Source organism: Apodemus sylvaticus, chromosome 14 (genome assembly GCF_947179515.1).
Source record: "Apodemus sylvaticus chromosome 14, mApoSyl1.1, whole genome shotgun sequence".
Lineage (NCBI taxonomy): Eukaryota > Metazoa > Chordata > Mammalia > Rodentia > Muridae > Apodemus > Apodemus sylvaticus.
The window spans coordinates 47,887,734-47,909,023 of record NC_067485.1 but is presented as its reverse complement, the minus strand read 5'-3'; the positions used below and the strand labels follow the sequence as shown (position 1 = coordinate 47,909,023).

At 39.1% G+C, this 21,290-nt stretch overlaps 1 protein-coding gene across 1 annotated transcript in view; it reads left to right on the top strand.

The window, feature by feature from the left end:
• Vps41 (VPS41 subunit of HOPS complex) overlaps positions 1–21,290 on the top strand; it is a 163,892-nt gene that overhangs the window by 25,636 nt on the left and 116,966 nt on the right. The window contains exon 4 of the mRNA XM_052156691.1: positions 2,802–2,879. Coding sequence (XP_052012651.1) covers positions 2,802–2,879 — 78 coding nt within the window. The remainder of the gene's footprint in view (positions 1–2,801; positions 2,880–21,290) is intronic.

Sequence of the window (21,290 nt, the reverse complement as noted above, 5' to 3'; positions counted from 1 at the left end):
CAAATTGTGGTGCCCAGATATTCTTGGGTATGTGGCCTTCTACTGGAGATTGGTCAACTTACCACAGGCTATTCTCTTAGAGAAAACTGACTCCCAGCAGGTAACAGTTGCCAGCAGCCCATGATTATGGGTAGATTATGTGCCCAAATCCTATATGTGGTTTGCTCTGGCTTGGGCTTGCACAGACTTTATGCACACGGTTGCAACCAAGTTCAAATGTGCAGTGTTCAGAAGAGAATGTTTCCTTATAGTTTTCCAATACCTTTGGCTCTTAACTCTTTCCTTCCATATTTCTGCAATGATTCATGAACCTTGGGCAGAAGGAGTATGGGTGGTATACCTTGACCAACTTCCATCTATCTATCTATCTATCTATCTATCTATCTATCTATCTATCTATCTATTGTGTATGTGTGTGAGACAGTATATGTGTATATATGTGTGTGTGTAAATATATATATATATAGGCATGAGCGGACCATGGTATATGTATAGAATGTGTATGTGTGTGAGACAGTATATGTGTATATATAGTCATGAGCTAGCCATGGTGTGTGTTTAGAGGTCAGAGGACAAGTTGGTGGAACTGGGTTTGTTTCTATGCCATATGGATCCTAGGGATTAAACTTAATCTGTCTCAGCAGCAAGCATTTTGACCCACTGAGCCCAAAAAAAGCCTCATGGTTTTTAATGGCTAGAAGGCAAATAAAATTTGAAGGGTCTGTCCTCTTATTCTGTCATATTTTAGAGAATTTTGTATTTTACATTTTTGCTGCATTTTAAGTTAGCCAAAATTATTAGCAAAAGATTATATGAATTATCCAAATTTTAGTAATTAAATAAATATGATCATATTAAACATTATCTGGAAGGGGATTTAGGTGCCTAGTTCAGCACAGTAGCTTTCATGGACTATTTTAAATGGTTGCATGCTTTCCTAAACAGAAGATAGCTTGCCATACAAATACCTGTGAATTTTTTTCATAAATGATCCAAATTTGCTATAGCTTTAGATCAAAATTATAAAATCAAAGAAATATTTTGCTGTCCATTCCAAGTGTTTAAAAACAGTAATTTTTCAAAAAAAGAGAAAAAGAATTAATATAAGTAAAATACCCTGTATTTAATTTCTCAATTTTTCATAAAATAATTATTTTAAGTGACCTTTACAGTGATGCACAGAGTGACACAATATTACTGCATTTTAAGGATGCAACTCCCTTAGTTTCCTAACAAACTAAATGCAGAATTTATGAGGAGAATCGATACTGTGAGATACGTGGGGTGCAGTGAGCTTTTAAGACCCATTCTTTTACCGCAGAGAGCCGTCAAATGGCATGTTGCTTGCCTTTGGTCTGCATTTTATATGGCATCTCCTATTCGGATATCGTCAGTATGACTCTGAAGATAAAATTACAACCACTTGGGTCCTCTAGTTCTGATTAGAACGTTCTTGTGCTTTGGGAAAACATTGTTCCTTGCTTTAAATATTCAGACTAATTTCCCACCAGAATCACCTCTTCTCCCTTCCTCTTGCAGCTCCCGGGCCTGCTATTTGCACCAGGCTTGCTGTCTGCCCTAGATGACTAATCGTCATGGCACCGGGTGCATTCAGGCAGGCCTGTGCGGCGGAATCGTCATCCCTAGTTATGCCTGCACACCTGATGTTTTATTAACCAGTATTGATTTTTTTACCCAGGGGACTTTTTTCTTCCTGAAAAAAAGGCAACCTTGCAGGAGTGAAAGGCATTGCGGGGATGAATTCCTAATGAACCCCCTTTCCCCTTTTTGTGGTTCCTCTTTAATGTAGCTTTGTATTTTAAGTGCCTGAATTGAAATTTCATTTTTAGCAATTCTATTTTGATAAATCCCTTCAAATCTTGACTTTCCGTGAGGTTATTTTATTTTTTTTTTTAAAGATTGTACTGCTTTACTGAAATGCTAGTGCTGCCTGTGAATTTGAGCATTTCATTATAGGCTGCAATGAAGCATGCTCGCATGCAGTGAAATACAGAGGGTTCTGGACGATTTGAGTAAAACTTAGAGAAATGAAAAGGAAGAAAAATCTCATGTCGTATATCAGGTAGTCCTTAAGTTTCTTCTGGCTTGTTTAGGATCAGTTCAGAGGAATAAAGAAACAGTGGGATGCATGAACTAGTCTGATATCATAAAGTGAATATGTAGCCCAGCAGTCACTAAGTGACAGGAAAGGATTATTTTTGCATTGGAATATAAACATTTATGCTCAGGGTTATGTGGAACCATTTATAGAGATATTCTAAAGCTGATGGTACAAGTACATCTGAGGGTTCTTTATCCCTCAATATGGCATGGATTTTTCCATCCAGAAACAATATTTTATTCTTTTTAAGCATTTTTCCCTCCCCCATTGGCCTGAAACGATGGCCCAGATTTTCACATTTACCTTAAATAGGTAGAGTTTCTTAATCATTTCCTCTGACTTTGGGTTCAACTGTAGCATTGTTGAGCTTTTACTGCTGCATTTTTAATTTACTGCCTCAGTCCATCAGGCATTGTGTACAGAGCACATCCACACCATTAGTTGTCAGTAGACGAGGGTCCTCATGAGTCATTTTGACAGCTGGGATGGACTATCACGGTGAAATAGGCCTGGTTCTGTCATTTCCCCCAAGCTGGAGACATGCCTTTTCTAAGGAATGCACATCTTCCAAGATAGTGCAGATATTTATGCACTAAGTGTTGTCATTGTGAAAGGCTTTTATTAACTGCATACTAACCCACAGCATATTTATTAATTGAGCTCTCGGTTTTTCTTACAGTTTTTGGCCCTGGGTACACATTATGGCAAGGTTTATTTACTTGACGTCCAGGGAAACATCACTCAGAAGTTTGATGTAGTAAGTATATGGTATAAAATAATGTACACTTTGTCATGCTAAAATTATGATTTTAACAGTCGGATAGCATAAGAAGATATTAATTAAATTTGAGTGCTAAGAGTATAAGTCTAATATTTATAGTATATTCTAAATGTTTTGAAGGTGAATTACAGAAAGAACTCTGTAGATACAAGTATACATATATTTGACTGATGTGTGTTTATATATATTCTATTTGTATAAGTTTATACAATTGCAATATTTTGATTCATTATGGTCATCATAGTTTGACTTTGAATTAAAATATTATATGTATTGATATATTTTTAATTGGCAATGTAGAATGCCTTGATCAGTGGTTTTCAACCTCACTGATGCTGTGACCCATTAAAGCAGTTCCTCATGTTATAGTGATTCCCAACCATATAATTATTTTCTTTGCTGTTTCATAGCTATGTAATGTTGCTACTGTTGTGAATTTTAGTGCAAAAATCTGATGCTCAGGATATCTGATAAAGGAACCACAGGTTGAGATCCTCTATTCTGGATGAAATGGTAGTGAAACAGGAAGATCCTGTTTTTATTAGTGAATGATGCTGATATACATGCTCTCAGAACTTGTGGGGTCCTATGTGTATGAATCCCTCTTTGACGTCTGAATTGTCTTGCCGTCTCAGTTGCCAGGTGTCATAGAAACTTTACTGATAGTGTTGGTGGGTCAGTGTCTCTCTTCAAGCATACATAGTACAAACATGTTACGTGAATGCTTTTAGTCTTACTTGACTGGGCCTTTTGGAATCAATGATGAAAGAAATGTTATATTTCAAGTTTGATTTTTTTAAATGTTTAATCAATACCTTAAAGAATTGGTAACTTCTGTTTTTTTTTTGTTTGACTATGAAAATGTGGGGTGAAAAGATGATTATTTGGGGGGCACTGTTAAGTTTTTCAAATTTATTTTATTTTTGTGTATTAGTATTTTGTCTGCTTGCATATTTGACTGCCACCAGTGTCTTGGTGCAGGAGGAAGTCAGAGGAGGGGTTTAGAACTAGAGTTATAGAATATTGTTAGCCATCACGTACCTCTGGGAACTGAGCCAGGTGCTCTGCAAAAGCCATTTCTCCAGTGGGGTGGGGTGGGGTGGGATGGGAGGCGTGGCTGTTATAAAAACCAACAAAACTCCTCAGCTCTTGTTGTAAGACCTATCACAGGATATTGCAGTTTAGCCAACATGTGATACAGAAGAGGAGAAGGAATTCAGGGCCCAGAAAGAAAACATATTCTCATTGTACCGCTCCATCAGGACAACTGTGGGCTGGCTTGTTTGTTTGTTTGTCTCTTAGCTGCTCTTTTTGGACGAGGGGAATGTACGCCTAACCTTCCTCTTCTAATACTTCACACACTGGCTGTACACCTTGGTCCTCTAAGCTGTTGACCTTTCCACTGTTATCTGTTAACGTGAAAATATAGATAAGTAGTTCTCTCTCTCTCTCTCTCTCTCTCTCTCTCTCTCTCTCTCTGTGTGTGTGTGTATGTTTGTGCAGGTATGGATATATTACACATGCCTTCCCAACTTAAAGAAAAGCTTGCTCTTTTAAAAGTCTTTAATTTGCGTTGTTTAGAGCTTGTGTGTTTGCCTGTGAGGTTTATAGGGATACGTGTTTGTTCTGTTGCCAGAAAGCAGTCTTTGTGGGTACTCAGCATGGGCTTGCAGTTCTGTCTTTCAGTGATGTGTTAGCTATGCCTTCTATCCGTGCTTTTTCAGGTTATTAATTATCTCATCTATAGGATCATCCGCACGTTTGGATTTTGGCCCTGTCTGACATCTTTAAAAACTGTCTGCAGTGATTTTTGTTTTATTTGTTTATTTTGTTGTTTTCTTTTTTTGGTTGATGAAGAAGATAATTTGATGATATTTTACTTTATTTATTTACCATCTTCAAGAAATATGACAATCTACCCTGAAAAAGTTAGTTGCTTAAGGGCATGGCTTCTTGATGGTTCATGTCAGATTAGACTTTTTAGTGTCAAATTGCAGAGGGCCATTATCTTTCGGAAGAAGTCCTAATGTCAGTTTCACATCTGTCATATTTTTATTTCCCTTCTCTTTGTTTCTGAGGTGGCTGATTTGTAGTGTGCTCAGTGTGCCTCTTTAAAAGGTTGCCTTTTGATTTTGAAACCTTGAATTTCTTGCCTTGGATTTCTTCAGAGGTGATAGTTGCCAATTTTTACATTGTTCTGGTTTTTTTTTCTGTATTTGTTTGTTTGTTTGTTTAGACAAAGTCTCATCCATAGCTTCCCACCCCCATTCCCTGTATTTATTTGTATCCTAAAAAGGCCAGGGACTCGAAGGGCTCTAGCTCCTCCTGAGGCTTGGGTTGTAGGTTTAGTCCTGCCCCTGGCCATGGTTGCCTTGTTAATCGAACCTTTCTTTTCATTAGGAAGTTAGTAAAAGGAAAACAGAGATTTTAAAGAAATTAATGCAAATTTTTGGCTTACCAATGTAATGTAAGAAAGAAAACTCTTATCAATGTAATATAAAAAAAGAAAACTGAACAACTCATTCTGTATTTTAGAAAGTAATATTACTTATGCCATTAATAGTTCAAGAAGAATAATGTTCTCGGTGGAATCTCCTAAAGTTGAGCCAGGCTGCTTGATAACCCCGCTTTGAAGAAGTTCATTTCCAAGAAAAATGCATGTAGTACATATGACCGTAAACCTTTAGGTCAGCAATGGCTTAATTCATGATAGCCTCCAAATGGAAGCAACCCAAATGCCCACTGGTATAGAAATGGATACATACATTTTGCTGTGTTCTAAACAACAAAAATGAACAGATTGTCAGTACAAGCATACAATGGTCAGTGAAGCCAGATTATCAGTGTTACTTTTGAACTCTTGGTTGGAAGGGTAGAGAAACAAGACAGGGACAGTAGGGTTGACTGTATACAGAGTACATGACAGACATGTCACAGTGAAACCCTACATTTTAGACAATGTATATGTGCTAATAAAATACCTTTTTAAATCAAAACTATTTTTTTGATATAATAATTATATGATTTTATCCTTTCATTTTTTTCTCTCAAACTGCCTTTTTATTTACCCCCTCCCCTTCTCTCTTTCAAATTCATGACTTCTTTTTTCTTACATTGTTACATCATATGTGATATATAAATATATATATTATATTATGTGTTAATATATAGTGTATATTATATATTATACACACATATATACAGATATATAACATATATGTATATGTGTGTATAATATGTATATACCTAAATAAATAATATAATCTGTTCAGTTCGTAAGAATGTTATTTGTATGTACATGCTTTCCATTTCATATTGGCTAGACAATTGGTGTGCTCTTCTCCCATTCTCTTCTTTCTTGGCTGCTTGGAGTTCTTTGTCTAGGGTTGAGTCAGTCTCATGGGTGTTTTCCCTCTACATTATTATGTCTGTTGGTGTTATCCTTGTTCAGGTCATGTTTGGGCAACCACATTGGTTAGATTTCATGGATGTACCTTCTCCCAAGAGCTGTAGACCATCTAGCAGCCACAATACCAGGCACAAGAAGCCATTATGTAAGCTATTGGTCAGGGTTGTTCAAGAGACTCTCAAAAGATTATAGCCTATTGCTATTGCCCTTGAGGTAGAAGGTACCCCTGAGGTAGAAGGTAAGTCCCTGTTGCTGAAGATACCCATGATTTTCAGGCAAGAAGCTCAAAGGTCCCTAAGCTGGAACTGTCCTGAGAGCCTTCCCACCGAACATTGTATTTTTTGGTACCAGAATGTACCATTTAAGCTTCAGAGGAAGGAAGCAGCCAGTAGTCACAGCAGCCAGCTGTGACACCTATGAAGCACTACAGCAAGCAGCATGGCATGATGGCCCCAAGGCTGCAGCATGGCATGTGTACCGTGGGAGTAACCACCAGCTTTCTAATTGGACTTATAAGACACCCAACAAAAGGGAAATTATGCTTGGTACTGGAAACCTGTCCAGATTCTTAGGGCTGATAAAGTCACGGATCTTGGACAAACCTTCAACTACCAGTTTATTAAACCAGCATAATTTGTAACTACATTCTAAAATATTTGTCCTTATACCTACAGTTAAGTTTAGTTCTCACTTGTTTTCTAGAAAAATTCTCTTTACCACAGAGACATTTACAGAAAACCCCAACTAATGAAGAGATAAATTTCGAATCCCAGTCACAACTGATATATCCACCACAGAACTCCTACACCTAAGTCTCAAGGATTATTGTAGAAGATGGGACAGAAATATTATGAGAACTGGAAGAACAGGAAGATTCCTTTGATATTGTGTCTCCTAAAAATGTTAAAAACTGTCTCTTATTCCGCATTCTTGATCCTGATAGGAAGATATCATATAGCAATTTCTCTGAATTCAAGCAGTCCCTCTAGGATGGAGGAAGAAGTTCATAAGATTCAGAAAGCTAAAACTTACAAGACTCAGGAAACTCATAGAAGAATTACATGATTCATAAGTCCTCTCACTTCTATCAAAAAACAAACAAACAAACAACCAAAACCAAAACCAAACAAAAACAACAGCAAACTGTCCTACCATTTGCTGGGGAAGATTAATTCTCCCCTTCTCAGGAGTCATTGACTGTCTATAGTTCTTCACTTAGGGGTTGGACCTTTTGAGAGTTCCTCAATCCACATTGGTGTGTCAGGTGGTAATGTTTGTCACTGTTAAGGTCTTGTTTAGGTTACAAAAATTAGTTAAAGATCTAATTATTGTGACTCCTGAAACACTAATATTGCTGGAAGAAAACAGGCAGTACAATCTAAGAAACAGTATATATAAGAAAAGACTTGATGAATAGGAATCCATTTGCCCAGGAATTATAGCCAACAGTTGATTAAGTGGGACCTCATTAACACTAAAACATTTCTAGATCCCAAGGGAAACAATCAAGTGAACAGGAATCCTATAGAGTGGGAGAAAAACATTTGTCAACTATGACTATATAGAGGGTCAGTTTGTAAAGAACTAAAAAAAAAAACAAAAAACAAAACAAAAAAAACCCAAAGTAGCAGGAAACAAATTACCAATGGGTTATGAATATGAACACTGTTCAGATATATTCTTTAAAAAGAAAAAGTAAATGTGGTTAAAAAAAAGTCTCAAAGTGTTCAAAACCATTAGAAAATTAGGGTGACATAAATGAAAATTTGCAGTCACTTGAATTGTTTGATATTCATTTGAAATATCCTCTTACCCAACTGAAAAACACTTGTGGTGAGGATATAGGGAAAGGGGAACCCTCACCCCTCATCCAATGTTGGTTGGATTGCACACTCTTATAGGTTCTCTGGAAGTCAGTGTAAAATATTCTCAAGAAACTAAAAATAGGTCTATGATATGACTTAGCTATTCTACTATCACAATTTTCTTCCAGTTGCTGTGATAAAGATCATGATCAAAAGCAACATTGTGAAGAAAAGATTTATTTGCCTTGGTTACAGTTGATCATTGGGGAAGTTAAGGTAGAAACTCAAGGCCGGAACTTGAGAGGAGGAATTGAAGCAGAGTACATAGAGTTGGTCAGCTCAGCTGCTTGCTGGCTGGTTTCTCATGGTTGCTCAGCTTGCTTTTTATCTTCCCTCGTCCCCCTCCAGCCCTAGAAATACCTGCCAAGAGGTGTCATTGTCCCAGTGTGCTAGGCCCTCCCACATCCGTCATTAATTGAGAAAACATGCTACAGACCTTCCTATAGGTAATCAGATAGATGTGTTTTCTCAGTTATGGTTCTTTCCAGATAATTCTAGCTTGTGTCAGTATGACCAGTGAACGAATGAATGAACATAACCAGTTCTTGGCCTACCCACAACAAAAATCTAGGAAAAGGACTTCACAGACAATAAAAATTAATAGAAGAAAGTCATTCTAGACTCAAAGGATGTGATGAAAATCTTAGGAACAAGCATGCACATACAGATCTCAGACGGGCCAGGTGCATTCCTGGCCATGCCCAGCTCTAGGGCTTTTCCTTCCTCTGAACACACACATAGCATTGCTAATGTTATCTTTGCAGAATGGGCCTTCATCTTGCCAGTTACAGCTCACTGTTCCTATGTTAGGTCGTGAGGAGAGGAGGTCAAGCCTGTGCTGTACTTTTCCATCTTCTCCCACTCTTCTACTGGGTTGTCTGGTGCCTTGTAAGCATATCCTGGCTGGCAGTACCGTTTGGTTCACACTTGGGAAGCTGATTGTCATTGTGTAACCCTTCAGAAGACGTCTGGGAGTCAGTTCTTGCTTGCCTGTGTATCATTCAGCCATAGGCCTCTCACTGTATTTATGATTAGAATTGTTTTCTATTGCAGTCTGCTATAGAAAGAATTGTGTCTCCTTATTAATTTATATTTTGAATCCATAAGTTCCATGGTAATGAGGTTTGGGAATGAGATCTGTGGGAAGTGTTTAGATTTAGGTAAGGCTGTTGGGGAGAGCAGAGAGGTTGCCTATCCCAGAACTGAGAAATCTGCTGTATGAGTTGCCCTGACCATAGAATTTTCCTAGGGTACATCTAGTTGACTGGTATGAGATGTGAACTTTCAACCTTGCTTTTGAGATTAATTCCTTTTGGCAATTAATTTTGTGGATTTTTTTTTTAATCAACTTTACAGAAACCTAGATATATCTGGAAAGAGAGTGTCTCAATTGAAGAGTTATCTCCATCAGACTGGCCTGTAGGCAAGGCTATGGGGGCTTTTTCTTGATTAATGATAATGGGGGGGTCCACCCCACTGTGGATGGTACTATTCCTCTCCTCAGCAGGTGGTTCTTATAAAGGAACAAGCTAAGCAAGCCATTGGAAGCAGCCCAGTAAGTAGTATCTTCTGTGGCTTTGGCTTCAGTTCCTTCTTCGAGTTTCTGCTCCAACTTCTTCTCAATGATCGACTGTGGTGGGAAGTACAAAATTATATAAATGCTTTCCTTCCCCACATTTGGTTTTTTTTTTTCATGTTTGTTTCTGGACCTTGATACTTGGCCGTCATTGGACTAGAATGCACTTTTGACATTGGATTGTCTTCTTTGGCATAGAATCATCTCTAATCTAGATGAGTTCTTCTTTCTTTCCTATTGGTGGATAAATATTTGGAAGATCACCTACCTTATTTTCTTTTTGTGTTTCAGCAAAGGAAACACTGGTATCTCTCCATTCTCTCTTTGCCAACACAACCCTAAATATTTTGTGTTTCTTTCAAACTTCTTGACTTGCATTTTTAATATTCATATAAAAGTCTTTGTTTATATAGCATAATTGTTTTCTCTGAGTTACATTTAGTACAAGCATTTACATTTTTGTACAAATTGTTTTTCTCTCCATTGGTGTACTTAGTTTGATACCTGTGAGGAAGAAAATAAAAGTTCTCTAAACTAATATAGATATGTGCTCTATGCTGGTATTTCAGTGGTGTCTGGCATAGACTGCAGCTGTCCTGTGAAGCTAGCTTGCTGGAACCCTTAACAGCTAACATAGTAAGAACACCCTATTACAGTACAATCATGATGTTACCTGGCAGCACCTCTCATAATATTTCATAAGACATTAGTTCAAATCTGAAAAAAAATCCATGTATCAGGACAGTTTTTCAGGGACTTATTTATTGATTTCTTCCCATATAGAAATCACTATGTATACATACATACATTCATGATTCCCCAGCAATTTTTTGCTTATTCATCATGTGGCTAGTGTGTTATTGAGGGTGATTATTCGTTGAGTAATCACCTGAATCTTGAAAATCAGGTCTAAGAACCTCATCTAGCTCTCCCCAATCAAATAGCCATGCTTTGTACTATAGGTCTGCTGGTACCTGGTGCCTGTCCTAATGCAGATACTGTCTGTGGTGTGCTATTTTAGCTGTGGTATCATTAATTAGGAAGCAGGTTTTGTATTTATTGATATAATCAAAATGGTACGTTGTTGGCCCAAATGTGCCAGTACCTATAATTCTTATGTAAGACTGATTGACAGGTCTCAGACTCTCATGTGCTTAAAGGACCTGTTTTCTATATTTGAGCATAGTGTTTTCAGTGATAAGAGATGTATCAAATGAGTTGCGAATTACTTAAGTGGGAAACCTTCTAACTTTTGATAAACGATGGTGAGGAAACTTACATTTCCAATTTTCTCTATTAAATATAATCTCAGGTTGTGGATTAAGCATAGGTACCTTGATAACTTTGTGGCATCCCTGCATCTAAGTGAGTAAGAAAACTTATTCAGCATTTAATGCTGCTTGCCTACCTTAGAGTCAGGTGTAGAGTGAAGGATGCTGAACTATCTGGCCCTTTTGTGGTAAGTGTGTTTGGGAAGTTATGTCTTCAGCAGCTAGATTTTAATAGTTCTTCATAGAAGAAAATACACTGGAACTTTCCCTGTTTTAAAATCAAAGTTGAAGTAATGTTAACTTCCTACAGCATGACTGTGATGTGAGATGGGTATTATTAGCCTGGGGCTTAGCTGGCTGAAACCTGCAGATTGTTGCCTTCCACAGGGAGACTATTCTCCAGCTGCTTCTTTCTTTGAGGTTCAGTCATTTATTTTTGAGAGAGGGGGGAGGGGGAAGGGGAGGGGGAGGGAGGGAGGCAGGCAGTGATCAGATTTGCAAGAGGAGACTGAGAACCCATGGAAGATGGAATTAGGAGTTTGGAGCTTTGGATGACTGAGTGTCACATTGTCACACAGTTGGGCTAGACAGGGTGATGGCTTCTTCTATGAAATGGTATCAGAAGGTGGAGGAGCAATTTTAAAAAGGTCTTTTATGTAAATATTTGGGTATGCTCCAGGAGCTTGAGAACAGGAGTGTGGACAGGAAACGTAGTCATGTAGATTTGCTTGACAGGTTTATATATACCAAGATGAGAGTGCTGTGTTTTCAAAGACTCTTTTGCAAAATTATTGACTTTGAAGGATGATGTATTTAGGGACTTAAGTGAAACCTGGCACATTTGGGTCAACAATCGCTTAGGGTTAGGGTTCTGATCATACCAATACATACAAAGCCTGCTTTCTAATATGTAGATTTGATGCCATGAACCAGAAGACAGGGTCTTTCTATTTGGATAAGGTCTGCTTAGATTTTAAACAGCATTTATTCTGAGTTTGTTTTATGTGAAATAGACTTTTTAATATCTGGGAACCCTGACAGAGTACTTGTATATTATATATACTCAAAATAATTGTATATGCTTCTTCCTTAATCTGTTTTTGATAGAGTAGATTTTTTAGCTTCTTTTTGGGGGGGGTGTTATTTGACAGTAATTCCAAATTATCTTTTCTTTGATTGAATTGTATATTAATTAGGAAAGATAATGACTTGAAGCATGTTTTCCTCCATTTCTCCATACTGTGGAGTCTTACAGAACTTCTCAGCACTTGGCCATCCAGTACTTATTTCATACTGATAAGAAGGTATGGTAGCTTCTAGGAACACTATTAATCTTAACTCTTTAGCTTTCCGTCTCATGGAAAGGAAGAGAAACAATATACTAAAGCTAAGGAAAGTGTAATAACACATATAATGAAAATACCTATCAAAATGGTTACAATCACAAAGAGTAGTCCTGCTAAGTGTTGGGGAGTGGGGAAGAGCTGCACCTTCTCCCCACCTTGTGCTCTTTCCTCTTGAAATGTTGAGGATCAGTCCCAACTCCTGTGGTTGCCTGGAAAGTGCTCTGGCTATGGGCTGTCTCTCCAGATAGATGTGGAACTCACCAGCACTGATTCAAAAATAGCAGGGGTTGGGGATTTAGCTCAGCGGCAGAGCACTTGCCTAGCCAGCACAAGGCCCTGGGTTCGGTCCTCAGCTCTGTTTAAAAAAAAAAAAAAAAAAAGACTGAAGGAGCCAAAAATAGCAGGGAGTGGGTACGTTTATAGGACATTAAATATAAATCCACTATATGTGCCAGACTTTCTGGACATGGAGGTGAAAACAGGTTTGCATAGAGAGGCATATATCAATATTCATATGAGCTTTTTGGCAATACGCTGCAACTTTAGACAACCTCGGTTGTCAGTCTATAGAGAAACAAAATACAGTTCATCCATCCAATGCCATTTCTCATCAGTATATAGGAAAGAAGTACTTACACGTACAACACAGGGACATACGAGTCTGTCATGATAAGGGAAAGAAGCCAAAGTCTAAAAGCCACATATATAAAATCACATTTATAAAGTTATAGAAATATATCAACAAGTCTCTAGTGAAGGGAAGCAGACCAGTGATTGGCCCATTTCATCTCAGAGGAGAATGAAGTGCTTGTGCGTCTAAACGTTAATATATTAGGATGCTTTTGAGGAATTGGTAACAGAGATCTATGTGTCTCACATGCACGAAGAAAATGATAGAGAAAAGAATGGATCCGTTCATTGTTGTTTGGAGTTGTGACTTCTCTGCACACGTTTTGAATGATGCTGAGTCCGAGAGTACAGATTTGATAATGTCGAGTGGGCGGGCATCTTTTAAATACATTATGTAAGGTAAGGTAAGGTAAGGTAAGGTGTAAGGTAAGGTAAGGGGGCCATGCCAGATGCCATCCAGTTTCTGGTACACGTTGCTCTATTTCCCTACAGTGAGGCATGCATGTTACAGCCACCAGCATAGTTTGGTGCTGTGTCCCTTCTGGCCGCCATCATTTGTCATTCTCATGGATTTAGGTTTCCAGAAAATAGGAACGGTAATGATTAAGTTTGTATTTTTCTGATTACTTACGAGGCTTTTTACTTGAGAGTAGTTAGCTCATGTATTTTGTTAGTATGTATATAAGGTTCCAAATCACTTTGCATGCACTTAAAACATTTATTGTTTACAGGTAAAACTAACAAGAGTGAGAAAGAAACTCTTGAGGAAGGTGGCTCATGTCATGACTCAGAAACATAATCATCACTAGAAATTAAATTTAATGGTTTCCAACCTTAAAATACAGAGTGTGACCACTTTTCTTTTGTCTTGATATTTTAAATATGATCTTTGTTGGTTTCATTGACTTATATGCTTTGATTCTTTATGTTTTAGAAAAGCTATAATATGTTTGCACCATTTTTTAAAAAATATATGTTATTCTGTATAAATGTTACCTGTTTTATGAAATGTGTATGAGATGGCTTGAGAGATTTTTTAATGGTTAAGAGCACTTGCTGCTCTCCCAGAGAAAATGAGTTCAGTTCTCAGCACTCACACTGGTGCCCTCTTCTGGCCTCCACAGTATCTATCTGTACATGCTGACACACAATCTTACACAAATTAAAATCTTAAGTCTTTTAAAGAGTAGCAGATATCTTCTAGTGTGTGGCTCATGTTTAAATTTCTCAGTTGTAGCCATTTCAGTTAATAATTTTTCATGGAATAATTATTTATCAGTATTCACATTTATAGTTTGGTGTGCATGTGTATGTGTGTGTTATAGGGGAAGATAAAAAAAACATTTGCTATTGTTAAAATATCCAAAGTTGTAAAATTATTCTGTACTTTTTTCTAAAAGTTTTCAGTTTTTCTTTTTATAGTAGGTCTTTATTTTTTTCTGAAGAGAAATGTTCCCAGGCATGAAGAAAATTATATTTCCCTTAGTGTTTGGACAAAATTTCTGTCTTGCCAGGAAAATATTATAGTAATTTTCCCTTACTCTTGGGATTTGTTCAAAGACCTAAGATGGATGCTTGAAACTTTGGGAAATACCGATCCCTGTGCATTCTACAGTTAGGGTGTTTTCTCCTATAGGTGCTCACCTGTGCTGATGTTTAGTTTGCAGATTAGACATGGAGATAAAAGAGAATGTTTACACAAGTATAGTGAAATAGCATTGCTTATATTAGTACTCTTGCATTTGAGACATTGTGAAGTAAGAAGAGGTTACGTGAGTGGAAGACCTGTCATGATAACCACGTTCCATTTGATTGATAACCAAGATAGCTACCAGTTTGCTAGTGGGTTAGTAGTGTATAGAGTTGGAACGTGGAGAAAAGGATGGCTCATCCTTTTCTGGGACGAGCAGAGTGGGGCAGAGCAAGGAAGCGTTCATTGTCCTACTTAGAACACTGGCAGTTTAGTACTTCTAATTATTTCTGGAATTCTTCATCACACATTTCTAGACCACAACTGCCTATAGGTAATTAAAACATTGAAAAGTGAAGCTGTGGTTAAGAGAGGATCACACAGCCAAATGTGCAGACTTTCCATTTTATTGCCTGTCTTTATCTGTACTGTGTTATTGGAAACCTACTGCCTTAGAATGCATGTAGAACTAGAGGTAGCTATGAAATGACTTTAAGTGAACCACTAGCAAGTCAGGGTCTCCAGCAGGATGGTTAGCAGGATTGTGAAGGTAGCGGGTGTGGAGTAGAGGTTAGATGGTGGTGGGATAGCACAAGACCAGTGATGGTCCGTCCGACTCTTGTCTTCCACTCCTTGCCCCATGTTCAAAGGCTATTAAATAAATCCCTTCTTGTGTGTGTGTGCGCGTGTGTGTGTGTGTGTGTGTGTGTGTGTGCAGTCATATTCTTTTTTTCATCTTTAAAATGGTTTCACAGTTGTACCTCAGATTTATAGTACAGCTTAGCGGTTATTTGAGCTCGTTCATGTAAAGTGTGTGGTGCAAGACTGGATAATGGTTAAGGTCAGAAGGCGGGTCAAGTGAGGAGTGATTTCCCTCCAGCATGTTTATACTTCTTGAACAATATGTGTTCTTTTTAATTTACTTGTGTAGTTGGCTTTAATAATGTTTATTGTATATAAGATTGAGAAGAAGGGAAGGAAGAAGGAAAAAGAAAAGAAAAAGTTTTCTATAGCACACATACTCGGACGTCAGCTGTGCCAGCTGCTCCCTGAGGTCCTTTGTTTATTTGGGAGGAACCTACCTTTACCTTATGGTGCAGATAGCACTTAGCAATCAGATCCGTGAACTCCGGCCCGGGAAGTTTGAGTACATGACTGAGGGGTTTCCCTCTGAATGTAGAGCAGCATGGTTTCTAGCATAGCTCTACCTACTGGGAACTGGTTTGTAAGATCATAACCTACCTGGGAAACGACGCACTGGAAGACTGTGTTTGTACTCAGCATGAGAGCAATACTTTTTGTGGGGAAGGTTTGGCTGAGTTTGTGAATTATGAGGTGGTATTTCTTTATCAAGTGTTGGAAAAGTAAATTATACAATATTTACTTTGATTAACAATTTGGTCTCAATTATGTAAACTATATTGTTTGTCCTTTTTAGGTAAGTGATTTTTTTTTTTTAACTAGCTCTTAAATAGAAGGGCTTTAACCTTTCAAATGTTGGTGTTCAACATTGCTGCTGCTACAGAGCTGAAAATGAAAATGAGAAACAGGAGAGCATCCTTACTACTAATAGATTTTCCCTCTGTCAGTGACAGTGCCATTGGCTTGTATAATGGAAGAACAGGAGTGTCTGGGCCCGTGAGATGCTCATGCCGCTGTGAAGCCGGCCATTGACAGGGATTCAGGCATTGGCTTTTTGTGTGTGTTGGGGGTGGGGCAGGGTCTCATGCACCTCATACCAACTCTGAATTTTCTATGTAGCTAAACATGTCTCTGAACTTATTTGTTCTTCTTGAGCCTTCATATAGCATGTCCCTAGAATATGTTGATGCAAGGGTAGCCTTCTAAGGTCCTTATTTTATAAAGAGCAGGGATATCTACTTTATACTTTCATATTTGTATGTCTGAAGGGTGTCAATTCATTTCTGTTGTCTTGCTCTTAGGAAAAACCACAACTCTGCTGAATGGTTCTGGAGGAAAAAAGAGAAAAACTTTGTGCATGCGGCTGTAACGTTACACACCCTGTAGATTAACTACCATAATAACATGGTGAACTCCACAACGCTATGTCCACCTTCTCCATGCTCAGGAAGTCAGTTAAAATGAGTTTTGTTTATTCTTATTCAAACTTATTACTTAAATAACCCAGTTCATCTGGGTTGAGTGTAGGTGCAGATGATGCCACTGCAGGTCACTGCTGGAGTTGAAGGACTGTCCCCAGGCCCTCGGCACTGAATTCGTGCTCTATAGGCAGCAGCATTGCTGTCAAAAGGAGCCTGCTAAAGGGGAAGGGCTGTTAATATGACAGCGAATGCTCTTTCCCCCTGGGATATAGAGGGCTTACAAGCTAAAGTCTCATTCTTCTTTATATAATTGCTGAAGAAGAGGAGGAAGAAAAAAAATCACTCTTTGCCTAATTGCAAAGAATAGCCTTTTCTAGGCCGCTGGTAAGAGTCATCTCTTCAGAAGGCCCTGTTTCTGGGCCTCCGTGTTTACTTTCATCTCTGCCATTATCCCTGCCACTGCCCCCGTTGTTCTCTGTCTATTCTCCCCATGATCCTTTTATCGTGTTCTCCCCTTCCCCAGTTTTTCAAATTGCCACCACCCTTGTTTAAGCCTTTATGGAGACTCATGTGGGTTATTGCAGTAAAGCCCAGCTGATCTCCCTGTCTCATGTCTCTGCAAATCCATCCTTCACATAGCTGCCCAAGGAATCTTCCCAAAGTGCCACTGGGCTTTTATTCTCATTTTCACCAAAAGCAAGCAGGTGGCCTCCAGATTCCAGTGCAATACAGCTGCCCTTATGGGCAGAGCAGGACTCTCTGCTGGTTGGTTGTCACAGTGTTCTATATTGTAGTGCATGCTATTGCTGCCTCTGGATAGAAAGTTTGTCCTATCTTCTCTGTGACATTGTCTTTGATTTTTATAGGCAGAAGGATATATATTTGATATTCATTTAATAATTGCTTCTTGTTCCTTATTGTAAACATTGTCCAAATTTGCCAGCAATATGATGACAGGTAAGTATAGTGTAACCCCACTCTGAGTCAGTTAATCGAAGTTGATCTGGATTGTAATGTGTTAAATTATTGCAGAGAGGAGCAAAGTGCTAGGACTGCACACAGACTCTTCAAAGGCAGACCTAATTTGTCCAATTTTTTTCCTTAAATTCTGCTTATGTCATGTAGGGTATTTATTAATAGTTACTGTTTTATTAAACTAAGTCATTACAAGTTGGTTTCCCTCACAACTTGTTTGCATCTACTTAGTGATAGCCTTTGTGGTGGCTTCAATATGCTTGGTCTAGGGAGTGGCACTGTTAGGAGGTATGGCCTTGTTGGATGGGGTGTGGACTTGTTGGAGGAAGTGTGTCACTGTGGGGGTGGGCCTTGAGAGCCTCCTCCTAGCTGCTTGGGGACAGTCTGCTTCTGGCTTCCTTCGGATGCAGATGTAGAACTCTCAGCTCCTCCAGTGCCATGCCTGCCTAGGTGCTGCTGTGCTTCCTGCCTTGATGATAATGGACTGAAACTCTGAACTGTAATCCAACCCCATCAAATATTATCCTTTATAAGAGTTGCCTTGGTCATGGTGTCTGTTCACAGCAGTAAAACCCTAACTAAGACAGCTTTTTTTTGTTACTCTTTCTTTTATATTTTTGGTGGCTTTGTGTATGAGCAAGGAAATTATTTGCTCAATTAAAAAATAACAGTTTCTATAATACCTTACACATTATTATTCAAGTAATTTATATTTGGAGTAAATGATTATCTTTTCACAATGGCATTCCAGTTATAAGGGTCACTAGCTTGTTCTTGGCAATTCTTTTTTTTTTAAATTGGCTATTTTATTTACTTACATTTCAAATGTTCTTCCCTTTCCTGGTGTCCCCTTCCCCCCAGAAACCCTTTATCCTATGCCCACCTCTATGAGGGTACTCCACCCACTCCTGCCTCCCCGCTCTGGCATTCCCCTACATTAAGGCATCAAGCCTTCACAAGACCTAGGGCCTCTCCTCCCATTGATGCCTTACAAGGCCATCCTCTGCTACATATGAGGCTGAAGCCATGGGTTCCTCCATGTGTACTCTTTGGCTGGTGGTTTAGTCCCTGGGAGCTCTGTGTGTGTGGGGATCTGGTTGATTGATATTGTTGTTCTTCCTATGGGGTTATAAACCCCTTTAGCTCCTTCAGTTCTTTCTAACTCCTCCATTGGGGACCCTGTGCTCAGTCCAATGGTTGGCTGTGAGCATCCAACTCTTATTTGTCAGTCTCTGGCAAAGCCTCTTAGAAGACAGCTATAACAGGCTCCTGTCAGCAAGCACTTCTTGGCATCCACAATATTGTTGGGGTTTGGTGTCTCTGTATGGGATGGATCCCCAGGTGGGGCAGTTTCTGCTCCACAATTTGTCTCTGTATTTCCTCCTGTGAGTATTTTGATCCCCCTTCTAAGAAAGACTGAAGCATTTACACTTTGGTCTTCCTTCTTCTTGAGCTCCATGTGGTCTGTGAGTTGTATCTTGGGTATTCCACACTTTTGGGCTAATAATCCACTTTTATGCAATGGAGTACTAGTCAGCTGTTAAAGCAATGATTTCATGAAATTCTTAGGCAAATGGATGGAACTAGAAAATATCATCCAGTGAGGTAACCCAGTCCTAAAAGAACACACATGGTATACACTCAGCAATTCTTTATTGATAGAGTGCATGCCAGGAAGAAAGCTTTCTTTGTTCCTTATATTGCTTCCTGGCTCACTCTAACTTCTGTAGCAGGGCCCTTTAGTGCTCCTTCTTATCTTAGTTGTAGTGTTGCAGGCAACCATTCAAGGTATCATGGTGAGACTAGAATCAGGTGGTTCAAGATCTTCATCTGAGTTGTTAGGAAATTTAATATTGTCTCAGAGCAGTGGGATGTGGATGTGCACACTGTAGGCTCTGGGGGAGATAACCTCCAGGTCCCGACTTGCTGTTTCTCTACCTGCAGCAGAAGGCATCTACAGGGTAGATCTCAAGCTGAACAGCATGACTCGTTTTCATAGTTTAATAAGGACAAGGCCATTTGCTCTTATCATTGTAGACTGTATTCTTTTCCTTGAAGCAATCTGTGCCCAAATGGTGAATGTCTGTCTAGCATATGGTTACTTACTGTCTGGTGGTGTGTGCAAGCCATTCTCCTGCTGCTGTTGATGCTGCAGCAGGATAAGCAGAAGATGAAATTTCACAAGAGGAAGGCAGGTCTAGGAATCAGCAGTACATGACTTTCTTAGAGGCCAATCCCTTCCAGATCTGATCTTTTCTTTTAAAGGTTGTTAGGATTTAGACTAAGAACATCGTCTAATAAGTCTTCTGCAGGCAGAAAGGCCACTCCGTGCCCCAGCTCTGTAAACGCTGCGCTGTCTTGACAGTGCACAGCTGCAAGGTCGGAGCCTTTTTCAGGTATGCTCATAAGGCTCCTGGTCGTGGGTACTGGGTAGAGGCCCAGCCTAAGGTTTTAGAGGCCCAGGGAGCCTGTAGCCTGCCAAGGTTACAGTACCCATATCTAGTCATGTGTCCGTACAGGGGTTAGGGGAGGTACTTAAAATGTCTTGGGTAGAGGAGATTCTTAAGAAAAACGGTACTTAGGATATGTTGGTGCTCAACAAAAGCCTTTTAACCATTCTCATGCCTGGTGATAATTTAAGGTCAGTGATTAGCTAGATAGCAATGAGGAATGTAGTCAGTGGTAGAGCCCTAGTTATGATATAAAAACTGAAAATCAATCAATCAATCAATCAATCAATCAATCAATGATCCACTGACATAAAAGGACAGAGTTATATTCTTTTCAGACAGGAAAACTGTTCAAAGCTTCATTCCAGTCGTTTCATTTTACATGACTTTTGGTTTTTCATATTATATGTAGGATATTTGTTCAAGTTCAGGTTGTGAACAATTATTTTCTAATCAGGTGATTTGGTTTTTAAGTCGTTAAAATGGGCTAATTAAAAATAATATGTGAAGGGTTCAAAGATGGCTGGCACAAAAGGTGCTGCACAAGTTTGAGGAAAGAGTTTTGTTCCCAGTACCTGTGGAAAAGCTGGGGATAGCTGGGTGAGCTTGTAACCTGAGCTCTGGCTCCCTGTGAGTTGCTGGCCAGGTTCAGTGAGAGGCCCTACCTCAGGTAAGGTGGAAACTGAGGGGGCAGACCGCCAGCGTTGGTGTCAGTCCTCCACAGGCTAAGACAACCACACCCCTCCATCTGCACACATGCACATGCCACACACAGCCACATGCAAAGGAGGAACAGCACACATCAGATGTTCCACCATTAAACAGCATTTTTACAGTGGAAAGGAGAAATATTTAGGGCTGCTGGGATTTTTGTATATAAGCAGTGAACTCTATGCATTTTGATCTGTCTGTATTATTGACATTTATTTCTTATTGAGGATGGTAATGGTGAACTGTAAAGCCTCTGGCCACTGGGGAACATTGCCTACAGGTCAGTGTGGCGTGCTGTTCCTGAGACTGTGGTGCAGTGCTGCTGGCTTCACCTTCCATGAGAGGCTTGCTGTCTTTCCCACTGTTAGGGCGGAGGCACGCATGTGCTTGGTTTGTCCTGA